A 14,214-nucleotide genomic window follows, 5' to 3' on the forward strand; every position below is an offset into this window, starting at 1 on the left:
AAAGGAGCGATCGGCCAGAAGCTCCTGGCGCGATAGGAAGCACCCTAGATCGCTTTGTGTTGGACAGGACTGGAAGTCGAGAGCAGTACTGGACGTCTTATTGTCTCGCCGGTAGCGATCATCCACCGGAATCGCTTAATATACCGAAGTCGGTCGTCTGTCGAGAGTAGTCGGGTACTGGTCGGCCGAACTCAGGTCGGGGTAGTTCCGGGGGATGCTCTCGCCGGAATATTCGCGATAATTCGCCGAACGCGCTCGATTATTCCGCGAAGATGTTCGGTGGCGTGGTCGGCAGCGGTGGCCTAACCGGTGCGTGTTTATTCACGCTCAGCGCACGTGAAGCCGTGTGATCTCTATTTTGCTTCGTCTGATATTCGACGTGATTTTACGACGGTGGGATCGCAGAAGGATCGCCGTGTCGATGCCCCGACGGTTGATCGGTCGGGGACACTTAATATTATTTTAAACAATGAGGGGGTGAGTCGGGTGTCGTTACATCGGGAAAGAAAAACTGTTCTATCGACCATTCCGACAAAACAACGCCTCTTTTGTGAGCTAGCGAGTGGTGAGAGTAAAAATTAAGATATCTACCTGAATTGGTGGGTTTTTTGTATAAGTCGAAAATAATCCTTCCCTCTTTAATTATTAGCAAGGTATCAAGAAAGTTGATACGACCATCATTCTCCATAGTGAATTGTAATCTGTCATGATACGAATTGAAATTGTGTAAAATATCATCAAGAAGGTTAGGAAGTGAAGCTAATAGAATGTCATCAACGTATCGAGAGATCAATAGAAATTTTGACAATCGTAGCTTCCTCAAGATCCTGCATTACAATATCCGTAATCACAGATGATAAAGGCGAGCTCATGAGACTACCAAAGATCTGTTTGTAAAACGAATTGTTGAATGTATTAGGTGTACAAAAAGTTCTGAGCTTTAGATTTCATACAACCAAAATAACAATTTAAATTTTATATATCTTTCCGCCCTTTTGCGGTTTTAAAGCGTTGACATTTGACGGTTTGGCGTTTGATGCACATAACCTCAAAAATCAGTAGTATTCACGATGGTAATAATAAAAGAGCATATTTGATTTTCCATCCACTTCGCGTTTCATCTGAAGAAAAATGCTGCTGAAGCCACTGCAATGATTTGTGCTGCATATGGAGAGAACGCTGTAAGTCATACTACATGTAAAAGATGGTATCAAAAATTTCGCCAAGGAGATTTTAGTCTTGAAGATGAACCGCGTTCTGAACGTCCTCAAAAGATTGAAACGGACGAATTGCGAGCACTGCTGGATATAAACTCTGCGCAAACTAAAAAGGAGCTTGCAGAACAGCTTGGCGTTACGCAGCAAACCATTTCCGTACGTTTACATACGATGGGAAAGGTTCAGAAGGAAGGCAGATGGGTTCCGCATGAATTGTCCGAAGACAACAAAAATCGTCGGCGTGACACTGCATTCACTTTGCTTTCAAAGTTCCGAAAAAAAGATTTTCTGCACAAAATCATTACAGGCGATGAAAAGTGAATTCTTTATGATAACCCTAAAATCATGGGTTGACCCTGATCAACCTTCGACAACGACGCCAAAGCCCAATATCCACGCCAAGAAGATTTTGCTCTGTATCTAGTGGGATTGGAAATGTGTGTTGTATTACGAGTTGTTACAACCGAACAATCACGACCGCTAACATCAATTGACCAATTTGAGCGATGCATTAGAAAAAAAGAGGCCATTTACTGGCCAAGGACGTCGTAAAGTGATCTTGCTTCATGACAATGCTTGACGCATGTTGCGAAAGCGACTTAGGACCATATCTTTGCGTTAGGCTGGGAACTTCTCCCTCACGTATAGCCCAGACATGGCGCCTTCCGATTACTACCTATTCCGGTCGCTGCAGCATCATTTGGCTGATACACATTTCGTGAGATTTGAAGAGATACGAAAATGCATTGATGACTTTATCGCTTCGAAGCCGATGAGCTTCTATCGTCAAGGAATTCGCAAGCTATCCGAAAGATGGCAAAAGGTCGTTGATGCAAACGGGGAATAATTCGCTGATTAATATTTTTTGTTTGTTTTTGAATAAAGATTGAATTTTGCAAAAAAAAGCTCAGAACTTTTTTATACACCTAATAAAGAAAATTGAATCTAAAATAAGAGAGACAGCACGAAGAAATTTATTTTGCGGGATATTGATTGGATATGTAGTTCCATCTCTTCTTAATGCTTTGTAACGCAAGGTCTGTTGGGACGTTGATAAAAAATGAAATCACATCCAGTAACACTAGCGTATAGTTAGGATATAATGATATCCCATTTTATCTACCAAATGGTGACTGTTACTGATATAATTGGGCGATTTAGGAATACTTTTGAAGATGATGGAATGTAAAAGAATGGATGTAAAAAGAAGACCAAAGTATGTAAAGGACTATTTATAGAAGAAATAATTATACGTAAAGGAAAAGCTGGTTTGTGGATCTTTGATAGTCCGTAAGCTCGCGGCAGAACACCATCAGAAATCATCAGTCTTTTATATAAATCATTGTCTATGAAATTGTTGCTTTTCCAACTTAATAGAAGGGAACATGTTCCAGCTGTCAATCTTTTAATGGGATCAAAAGTGATCTTCGTGTACGTGTTGTTATCAGACAACAAAGTTACAAGTTGGTGTGCTCAATTTTATCCATCAACATTGTGACGTTATTCTTGTCTGCTCTAGTGAAAAGCGCGTTCAGGTGTTTTTTATGAATTGTTTTGTGGCCAGCAACCAACTCCTAAGTGAAGCAACATTCAGATCTAATGGCTGTTTGTAATGATGTAACTTGTGTAGGATAGGAATGGAATCATTTCTTATTCGGTTACATAAATCATCGTGGAATTTGAAAATGTTTTTTTCAATGTTTTTGATAAATTCGATAGCCATTTTATCTTTGTTATTAAAAATGGGGAAATTGAATCTGTGCCCTAATTGTAAGAGAAATGTAACCTCTTTCGGGATTTGAAAATTGCTGAGATTCATAAACCATTTCATTACGAACCGAATTGAAGGAAGATGTAGAAGCGAACATATCTGGGGAAATGTGAATACTGTAGACTTCACTAGTAGAGGATGAATCTTTCAGTTCGGAGAGAGGGATCATCACCCGTTCAATCAAAGGAGATGATGGAGTAACTCTCAGGACAAGGCTCAGAAGTTTTAATAAAATGACAGTTAGGTACAATGTTCTCATTTTTGACTACACAAGTGCTAGAGGCTAACCATGAAACCTTCTTGTCAATTCTATTTCTTTCGTCGTTTCAGTATTTAAATGTGATTTTTTCTTGACAACTAAAACACGCAGCCCATACCGAGAATGGCAAATTATTGCATATTGATTTGTACACATTGAAAGTCTTTTGTCTCGCGAAATGTAGATGCTTATAAATATCACGTAATTCGATTTTTAGTATTCTAAGTTGTTGCAAAGTTGTTAAAAGTCCGTTTTAACTTATCATAAAAAAAACCTTTGAAATAAACTGATATTATTATATTTCACAATGTGGCGTAAATACTGAGGAATCAACCTTAAATTGATGCAAACTTTGAGAAACCGTATCCTAATGTGTAATCTAATATTTAATTTCATAAGGTTGATCCAAGTCTTGAGCGAATTACAAACTTTAAAACCAAATTGAGACCTAATATGTTCAAAAAAGCCTGTGAAACGCATGTCAATGCTCGCGTGTATCAAATTAGACATAGAAGGCACTTATTAAATTCATAAATAAAAGATCAGAAACATAAAAGCGAAAAACAGTATGTGTGAAAACATTCGTATATAATTAATGAAAATAAATACATAAATTAATAAAAGAATCTAATAAACAAAATTAATAATGAATATAATAAACAAATGTCGTTTTGACCTCATATTAGGTCATCCTAAGTGTGATAAAAATGAATTTATATTTCGATTATTTAAGGAAAAGAAAGAAATCTGGGAAAGTTGCAATTCGACGATTTAACTCGTTTTCTACAAGTTTTATTAACAAACTAAAGAATAACTAAATTAAGATAATGTGTCGCGTAATGTAATTTGTTCAATATGGAAGATACAGATTATCGTGTGTAATATTAATTAGATACAAATCGTAATGAATGTTATTAGCTGATCGATTGTATAATAAATCGAGGCGTGAGATCGCGATGTTTAATAAGAAAATAAGTATTAATTTAGTAAAAGTAAGTAAGGACCGATCAAAAGTGTAATATTGATTCCGCGATTTCTTAAGCTAACGTGAAGATGCGAGTTTGCGACTTTGCAATCGCGGAGATGCGATTTTTTAACTGTCGGCTTTACAGATGAAACGTGACTTTGCAGTCGCGGGGATGCAATTCTGCAACCGTCAGCCTACGCAGCCGAAATGTGACTTTGCAGTCGCGGGGATGCGATTTTGCAGAAAAGCGATTTGTTCAGTCGTAGTAAAAATAATAAATTAATTTTTTACCTGAAATTGGCCCACCGTAAATGGTGGGCGCTTAAAAATATTAGGATTAATTAAGCCCTTAATAACTACCTTTTATAGACCCTTTATTGACGCATTCCGATGCCGCGATGTCGTTTAAGATTTCGGTTAGAGCTAGTTTGCCCTTGTCACAGTAGATTGCTTGATAATCGGCAACGTGTGGCCACCCATGAGAAGAGACATCAAAGAAATGGCTAAAACCTGCATATAATACCAACGTGCCAAAGTAGGACGACACATTCATTTATGACCGGAAATCTTTCCACACACAGATTCGCATTTTGACCATGTGCATATCGATATTATCGGCCTCATGAACTCCAGCGACGGATATACATATTACTTCATCATGATAGATAGATTTTCTAAGTGGCCACAGGCAATATCCATTAAGAATCATCAAGCCAAAACAGTGGCAAAAGCATTTTTCACGCACTGGATTTCTCGATTCAGCTCACTCAAGCTAATCACTACAGATCAAGAATCCGAATTTGAAAGCAGACTGTTCATGGCCTTAACTCAATTGGTCAGAGGCAAGAGAATTCGCACTACTGCATACCATCCGGCTTCGAACGGATTAATTGAGCGCTGACACCGCATTTTAAAAACGGCAATCAAATGCCATGAAAACCAGAAATGGACTGATGTACTTCCAGTTGTATTCCTCGGTCTCAGGACATGTTATAAGGAAGAGCTCAAGGCTTCACCAGCAGAATACCTATACGGTACATTTAGAATACCAGAAGAGTTTTTCACACATGAAGATCTGCAAAACAATCCAAATTTCTTTCTTGAAGATTTTCATGTTCATATGCGAGCTTTCAAATCTAGACCAACAGCATATCATGGTCGCAAGAAAATCTTCTGCTTCAAAGATCTACATACTTGCACGCATGTATTTATCAGGCAAGAAAACACACGCAAGAATACGCTCGACAATCCTTATTCAGGCCCTCATCGCATCATCGAAAGAATTAATGATAGAGTTTTCACTATCGATGTAAACGGCCTGCCTACCAACATATCGATTGAAGGCCTCAAGCCCGCTTATCAGTCAGCAGAAGAAAGCTCTACAGTCGAATATATCAACCGCTCTAGTGAAGCTGGAGATCACAATGCAACTAAGCAGAACTTCGAATCGGCCAGTGGATCGGACAGAGATTCAACGAAGGCAAACATCTTTCAACATACATCTAGACAAGGAGAATGGATCGGTCTCTAAGAAAATCTGGCAGTACTCCGAACCAAAGAAGAAAGTATTTACAATTTAATACAAACGCAAATCAAAGAAACACATAATACACACATTTTTTTTCTTTTCCCAGGGAGGAGTATTGTAGGGATTTAAGTGTCATGCAATTACACTTTTCACATTTTTTCTGCCCTCTTAATCTAATTACACAAAACGATATCATTTTAGGAATACGCACCTACAATATTCAATTATATAACGATATCCTAAAGAGAGAGTCATGTAAAAGCTTTTATACAATAAAGTTCGTTGTTCAGTTAACTCATCGGAATCATTTATCCTCCTAATCAACAGCAAATCCCTACACCTATGATTCAATTTTTATATTCGAAGTATGTTCTGATGATACAAGTTAACAGTTTCACGATACTATCCAAAACATTACACAAATATTCTGAGTATATTACATATAATCAGAATACATACAGTATAAGTAGTAAATTTTATTTGTTATTTCCTGAGTATATCCTGAAAATATACGAGAAATGATATTATGTAGAGATATTATATGAATTTTCTCTATATTATCGATCGTACATTTCGTATTATCGATATGAGTACAGAATATCCGTATGATATTCCGTATCATGTTCCGTTAGGATATTGTGATGTCTCGTCGTTTTTTCATTCTATTATATTGCCAACTTGACAAATATTTATTTTTGATTATTAAAAGAGTCACATCTTTTCCTACTGATGAAATAATCGTCATAACAAGTAAAACTATTTTTGTTCATCTTAACTTTTATTTTGTTTATACACAGCCTATTGAGGGCCGCAATCAATAATAATAACAATAAAAGATAATATAATAACTTGATTTTGGACAATACTAAAGCTCTTACCATTAAAAATTCAGAAGTAGTTCATCTTATTATCGATAAATGTCTTAAGAAGTTAATTATCATATGGCCTATAGATATCATACGAACAAAGTTTCCTATTATTACCGATAGATAATTCCTTGCGAATTCAACAGATGGCCTGAATCAAATTTGATTTTACCTTAAATTTAACTTTTATACATTAATAAAACAAAATAAAAAAAAATATTGTTAACAAAATTATTATGTTTCATATAGAGAATAAGGGGATAACAATAAAATTTTTGAAGATACAAAGAAATAAGATTACGTCACTCTAAATCTTGTGAATAACAAGATAAATTTAAAATTGCAAAATGATCAGTTTAGTAACGATAACAAGGGCATAAAAGAGATTGTTCGAAAATTCAAAATGGCAAATTTTCAAGATGGCGATCCCCTGATAACCGATGATAAAAAATGATAACGTCATTAGTCCTATGTTAATTGTAAAATACCACGTTTAAATTTTCTTGATACGACCAATAGTTTCCAAAATAATTCCATTTGTTTATAATTTTGCAATTTTTTCTCAAAAACTCCCCTTATCCTCCGAGTGTACTAGTAAAGGTCCGACATCGATCTGACGCTCCGTTCTCGAGATATTCACAATTATTTATTGCAAAAAGTGGTCAACCAACAAAGTATATTATTATAAATTATAAATAATAAAAATTCATAAGATCAATTGTTATAAACGATTAACAGCAAATTTTTATTAATAAATAATTATAGTAAATAATGTGTAAATAATTTATCCCCTCTTTCGACTTAATATAAAAATCTTGTGAAAAAACGAGAAATAAGGAAAGGAATAAGGAAAACCATTATGGAAGAACAGCATTAAGCGATGATGACATCACTGACATAAACGAATACGCTCATACCTTGTTTTATGTGTATCTCACAAAAAGGTAAGGTCTGTAAAATACACGCGTACCACTTATTATATAATATATTTTATATTTTACAGACACCCTATATTCGTGTCCGCCCTATATTCGTGTCCGCCATAAATTATAAGATTTACGAAAACTTATGAAATTTTATGGATACAATAAGCATATAAGCATTCGGAAAACTAAATCCAATATGTGAAATTAAAATGCAAGTTATTTAATTTAAAGATTTCATTAGAATTCAGTAGGAACATTTTTTCCTGATTTTAGAAAACTAAAATGACAAAATCCGTAATTTCAGGAATAAGGAAAATGTAACATTAGTGCTTATACTCGTTGCGTTCGTCAGATAATTTTAAGTATAATAATTATACATTTCTTTGTATACTACAGAAAATTGCAGAAAGTTAAACATACAGATATAGGATGTTTCATTTTAAATGATATGATCGATTATCTCACGAATCGATGATTTTATTGAAAAATTTTTCGAATGAAAGTTGCATGGCTTAAAGGGGGACACATGATGGAAATGTGGATTTGAGTTGACTTTGTCAAAATCAAGTCAAGATCATTAATGTTTTTTTAAATGGAAATTCCTATTTTTTATTACATATTCTTGTAGCTTATCTCGAGAGCTTTTCAAAACACTATAATAAAGTTACGTTTTATTGAGTACTTCTCGAGTTATGGAGCTTAAAAGTGATAGTATTGCCGGCATTATCCATCGCATGCGCGTGTGAGCAGGATTCTTACACGCGCGCGTCTCCGCGATCTATCCACACTACTTGACATACGCTCACGCGCACGGAATTGAGTCCAATCCTTCCCAATTGAACGATTTAACTTTCCTCTTTTTTTCGTATACTTTTTTCTTTCAATTTTTTTACATTAGTGGGCTTTTTCAAAGCTTTTTTCAAAATGGCTGCTTATAGTTCAAATGAAATCGTTGATATTATTCTTGTGCATGGTGAAGCTGGACGAAATTATTGTAGAACAGAAAGATTGTATCGTAATAGGTATTTGTTTAGACGACATCCAATTCGATTGCAGATAAGAAGAATTTTATTACGAGAGCGTAGAAGAATCCACAAGAGAAACCGCAAGCAAATAAATGTTGAAGATGACGTTAATGATCCGCGTGTATAAGCAGTGCTAGCAATGATAAAAACTTGAATCCTCATATTTCGACTAGAGAACTACAACGTAATTTAGGAATTCCTTATGTCATTGTGTGGAGGATTTTACAAAGACATAAATTCCATCTCTACCATATCACTTTAACCCAATATAAGTGAAAATGATATGAGACTAAGAAGACAATTTTGTTGGGCATTACGAATGATAAGAGAAGATCCAACTTTTTTCCAGTATGTTCTCTTCAGTGACGAAGCTTCATTTCATAACAATGAACAACTCAATAGGCATAACTGTCATTATTGGTCCATATAATCCTCACTGGACTCAACGTGTTGATAATCAATATCATTGGAATTTAAATACTTGGTTCGGAATTGTAAATGGATATTTAATTGATCCATACTTTTTTGATAATCGCTTAAATGGGAAAAGTTACCTTTCTTTCTTGCAGAATAAATTGCTTGAGCTTTTAGAAAAGGTTAATCTTGCTATTCGATAAAACATGTGGTGGCAGCAAAATGGTACGCCACCCCATTCTCATCGTATTGTGACGGAATACCTCAATGGCTGCATTCAGCAGAGAAAGCAGATCAGAGAGCGTTCAGTGAGTCTTTATTATGATTGGTTTCTACACTTACATTCAACGAAGATCTAAAGGCAAGGACCAATCATATTGAAAAATCACTGAGCGCTCACTGATTTGCTTTCTCTGCTGAACGCAGTCAATAACATCTTTCATGAAAGATGGATAGGGAAGTATGAATATATTTGATGGCCTCCACGGTCTCCTGATTTAACTTCATGTGATTTTTTTTGTGAGGCTACATAAAAAATATTGTTTACAAAACTCCGCCGACATCTGCAGGAGACATAAAAAATCGAATAACTAATGTTTGTCGTAGCATTCCTCAAAATATTTTAATTTCAACAATAGAAAATTTTAAAAAATGATTGAGATCTGCAAGAAAATGAAGCTCCATTTGAACATTTTATCAACGGCTAAAAACATATTCAAATTGATCTTGCCTAGTTGGCCGGATCAGTGATCGATCTTGCCTTAGTTGGCCGGATCAGCGATCAGTCTTGGCTTAGTTGGCCGGATCAGTGATCGGTCTTGCCTTATAACTTAACAAGTACTTAATGAAAAGTAACTTTATAATATTTTGGAAAGCTCTTGAGATAAGCTACAAGAATATGTAATAAAAAATAAGGGTTTCCATTTAAAAAAACATTAATGACCTTGATTTGATTTTGACAAGGTTACTCAAGATCAAGTCCACATTTCCATGTATCCCCTTTCAAGCCATGCAACTTTCGTTCGTAAAATTTTTCAATAAAATCATCGATTCGCGAGACCATATCACTTAAAATGAAATCCTGTGTGTGTGTGTGTGTGTGTGTGTGTGTGTGTGTGTGTGTGTGTGTGTGTGTGTGTGTGTCATATAGGGTGTCCCAAAACTCCCATTTGGAATACACTACTGATTCTCTATGCTAAAAGAAACAACTTTTTCCTTTAGTAAAATTGCGTGCGACGAATAGTTTTTATAGATCAGATTAAAAGTGACGAATGAGCGCGTGTATGTATGTATGTATGTAGCGGTCAGGGCCGGCGCGCATTCCTCAGGCCGGCGCGGCACTTAATCTTTGACGACTTCACGTATTATATTGTTTAAAATATGATAAAATATAACAAAATAAATATTGTTTTCATCCTTTACGTAACAATAAAAAAAGCAATCAAAAAATTATCTGATTTCATAACATTATTTCGTACATTAAAAGAAAACATTCTATTGATTACATGGTTAAAACAATAAAGCAGAAAACATAATTCGTAAGCATTTGTGATGCAGAGAGATATTCGTAAGTTTTAATAATAATAGTTGTAGCCCTAAAAAGGGCTGATTAAATGTTTAAATTTATAAAAGGTGTTTCTTTTAACTAATAAATGTAACGCGAAATATGTAACGCTTAATAACGAGAAATTGAACTTTTGAATTTTTTAACAATTATAAATAATTTAATCAAATTGTTTTTTACGAAAGAAAATTTTTTGAAGAGCATATATAAAATGTATAATCAGGAGACACGGTAGTGTCTCGGGTGTCAAGTCAACCGAGAACACTGCCGTGTGACTTTACGCGAGTCGTCGAGGTTCGAGCATCTGAAATTATCGAATCTCAATAATGGCTGTACTGATCAAGTTCTAAGTAGGCTTGATCGATAGCTTGAGTCCGACTTGCATAATAAAAATATTTTTATTTTTCTGCTACGTGCCTACAAGCAGAGATATTGCTACACAAAATCCGATTTGGAAATTTTTATTTTAAGAAAAATTTTAAGAAACATCATTATCGTCGCCTTTGTACGGCTGCAACGTCTGTCACGAGATGTCATTATTAATCTTATCGACCCAGCGGATTATCAGACTGAAGTCAGGGTTATTGTAGAATCAATGTTCTTCACTGGGTCCTGCAGTGACTCTGATTTATCGACCTGATTTATCCGCTGAGTCGATAAAATTGATTGATGTAAACACGATAGTGTTTTTGGTTAGACTTCTCGGGTATCAATATAATAATAAATACGCGTATATTAAAATTAAAAAGGAAACATTAGCAGTATTAATAAATTGCATACTACTATTATTCTTTTTCTGCACGTCCGAGTGGTGGCCAACGATGTTGACGTTCGCGACGAGTTTGACAATTTGTAATAATTTCGGAGTGTAACTCATGTTTGTGTCTATACTTTACAGGTAAGTTCTATTTTTCATTTTATCAGAGAACAAAGATATTATTCTTTTATTCTTATCTACATACTCAATCTTATCTACATACTCTTATTATGTCACTCTAGAAAAATCAGTTCCAAAGCGAATAAAAATGAAAATTTGTCAATTAAAAAAATAACATATCTAGAGAACTATACATATATTATAATTTTGAATCATATTTCTAATCAACTATTTATTATTAGACAATTACATACACACACACACACACACACACACACACACACACACACACACACACACACACACACACACATATATATATATATATATAATTGCAAAATTTACAAAGAATTTAAAGATTGATATTTGATAATTTCCAACTTATATTGATCTTAAACTTAATTTAATAACTTAAACTTAAATTTAATAACAATATATATGTGTGTATATATACACATTGTTTGATCGGATTGCATGGATAATTATTTAAGTTTATTATTTCTTCCAATATATATATATATATATATAGAATATATGAAATAATAAGATTACATGTTTATTTATTAGGTATATATATATATATATATATATATATATATATATATACACTATGAAATTACCTTTTTTTTAAAAAAAGGTAAAAAAAGGGTGTCAAGTATAGTGGATATTGCCAATTCAAATGATTGTGTAAAATTTATGTAAAAGATTTGATATCAATAATTGACGCCAAATTATAGTCTTACAAACATGAAGCTACAAGTCCATTTTAGTCAAATTATATATTTCAATCGTATAAAAGATTTGATAAACCACTTTTAAAAAAATAAAACTCAAGTAGTAGTTTCTTTAATTTAAAAATAATAAAAACCAAATTATATGTATATCTTTCTATCCATTAAAAACTTCTTTTTCTAACTCAAGTGGTAATAATTATTTAGCTTTAAAATATTTTTATATCACAAAATTGCTTTACTCAATTTACGTTTTTATTACAAAGAATTATAAACTAACAGTATAAAATAAATGATAAAATTTTATTTAAAATAAAAAATAAAAAATAAAAAAATTTTTATGTAAAAGCACTTGGCGCTGCTCATACTTCTAAAAGAATATGAATAAGATGTATGTGTGTATGTGTGTGTGTGTGTGTGTGTGTGTGTGTGTGTGTGTGTGTGTGTGTGTGTGTGTGTGTGTGTATGTGCGTGTAATTATAATTTAATCATATTAAATAATAAATTTTGCCTTTATTTGTAACATTCAAATAATCTCATCATTAGTTTTGCATTTTCGTTTGATCTAAGCAGCGCCAAGTGTTTTTACATAAAAATTTTTTTTATTTATATAAAATTTTATCATTTATTTTATACTGTTACTTTATAATTCTTTGTAATAAAAACGTAAATTGAGTAAAGCAATTTTGTGATATAAAAATATTTTAAAGCTAAATAATTATTATCACTTGGGTTAGAAAAAGAAGTTTTTAATGGATAGAAGATATACATATAATTTGGTTTTTATTATTTTTAAATTAAAGAAACTACTACTTGAGTTTTATTTTTTTAAAACAGTAGTTTATCAAATCTTTTATATGATTGAAATATATAATTTGACTAAAATGGACTTGTAGCTTCATGTTTGTAAGACTATAATTTGGCGTCAATTATTGATATCAAATCTTTTACATAAATTTTACACAATCATTTGAGTTGGCAATATCCACTATACTTGACACCCTTTTTTTATCTTTTTTTAAAAAAAAAGTAATTTTATAGTGTATGTATAATACTTTAAATACGATTATGTCAAAATATTTAAAACATTTTTATAATATTTTTGATATATTTTAAAACAATTATTTACATAATGTCTAGATCATAATTATCAATATTATTTATTTTAATAAATATAACTTTTCATACTTCTTTATTTAAATAATTTTTTTATATTTTATATTTTATATAATTTTTTCATTTAATTTTTTATAATTATTTTAACTTCTCTGGTACAAGATAATAGAAATAATTTTACACATTTACTAAATATGTGAAAATGTTTCAAGATATCGCTACAACCATTATTGAAATTTTATGAGATTATGTAGTTATTGTAAAAACAAATATTTTTGTATAAATCTTTTGTAAATTTTTTCTGATAAAATAAGGAGAGAGCCAAACCTCTCTCAAAATATTTTAAATTATAAGGTTAAATATTTTATCTTTAACACTATTATGAAAAAATTTTTACTCTTCGTGATTATTCACGTAATTAATAAGTATTTATTAAATTCAGTATTTTTTTATTGTCACATGCAATTGCACACTAATTATAATAATAGAATGCTCAGTTTATACCCCATTATTTATATTTATTTTTATTTCCAGATAATGTTCCGCCAGTTATATTATTTTAATTAATAATAATTAAAGATATACCATGAATGGTACGAGTTATACACGCCTGTTGTGTTTTGCATAACATGACCAATGTGCAGGATTTACAATTATTTGAAATACTTATAGACGGCCGAGCAACCAGATTTTGACGCACAAAATCACTTCACAAATCACTTCATAAATAATAAAGCACCAAGAGAATATGAAACTGGTGTACATAGACGAGATGAAATATGTTACCAAATAACGCGTGTATAAAATTTACTTCAAGATATGTAAACAGCTTATACTGCCAATAATTCAATAACTCAATTAATCTAATTTCTAATTATATAACTAATTATGTAATTTCAAAATTTATAAAATTTATAAAAGAACAAATTTAGTAATATCCGGCTTTTTTAAAA

At 32.5% G+C, this 14,214-nt stretch overlaps 1 protein-coding gene across 1 annotated transcript; it reads left to right on the forward strand.

The window, feature by feature from the left end:
- The first annotated feature begins 4,836 nt into the window (after positions 1 to 4,836).
- Positions 4,837 to 5,745, forward strand: LOC148938043 (uncharacterized). The gene is made up of 2 exons (XM_089083590.1): positions 4,837 to 5,049; positions 5,158 to 5,745. The coding sequence occupies exons 1-2, from the start codon at positions 4,837 to 4,839 to the stop codon at positions 5,743 to 5,745; spliced, it is 801 nt and encodes a 266-aa protein (XP_088939716.1).
- The last annotated feature ends 8,469 nt before the right edge of the window (positions 5,746 to 14,214 follow it).

This window comes from Pogonomyrmex barbatus, unplaced genomic scaffold, assembly GCF_055798465.1.
Source record: "Pogonomyrmex barbatus isolate J1 unplaced genomic scaffold, ASM5579846v1 scaffold1, whole genome shotgun sequence".
Lineage (NCBI taxonomy): Eukaryota > Metazoa > Arthropoda > Insecta > Hymenoptera > Formicidae > Pogonomyrmex > Pogonomyrmex barbatus.

Coding starts and splice junctions, on each gene's coding strand:
- LOC148938043 (XM_089083590.1), top strand. CDS start 4,837: ATGAACTCCAGCGACGGATATACATATTACTTCATCATGATAGATAGA. Junction 5,050..5,157: donor TCATGGCCTTAACTCAATTG/GTCAGAGGCAAG, acceptor CATGAAAACCAG/AAATGGACTGATGTACTTCC.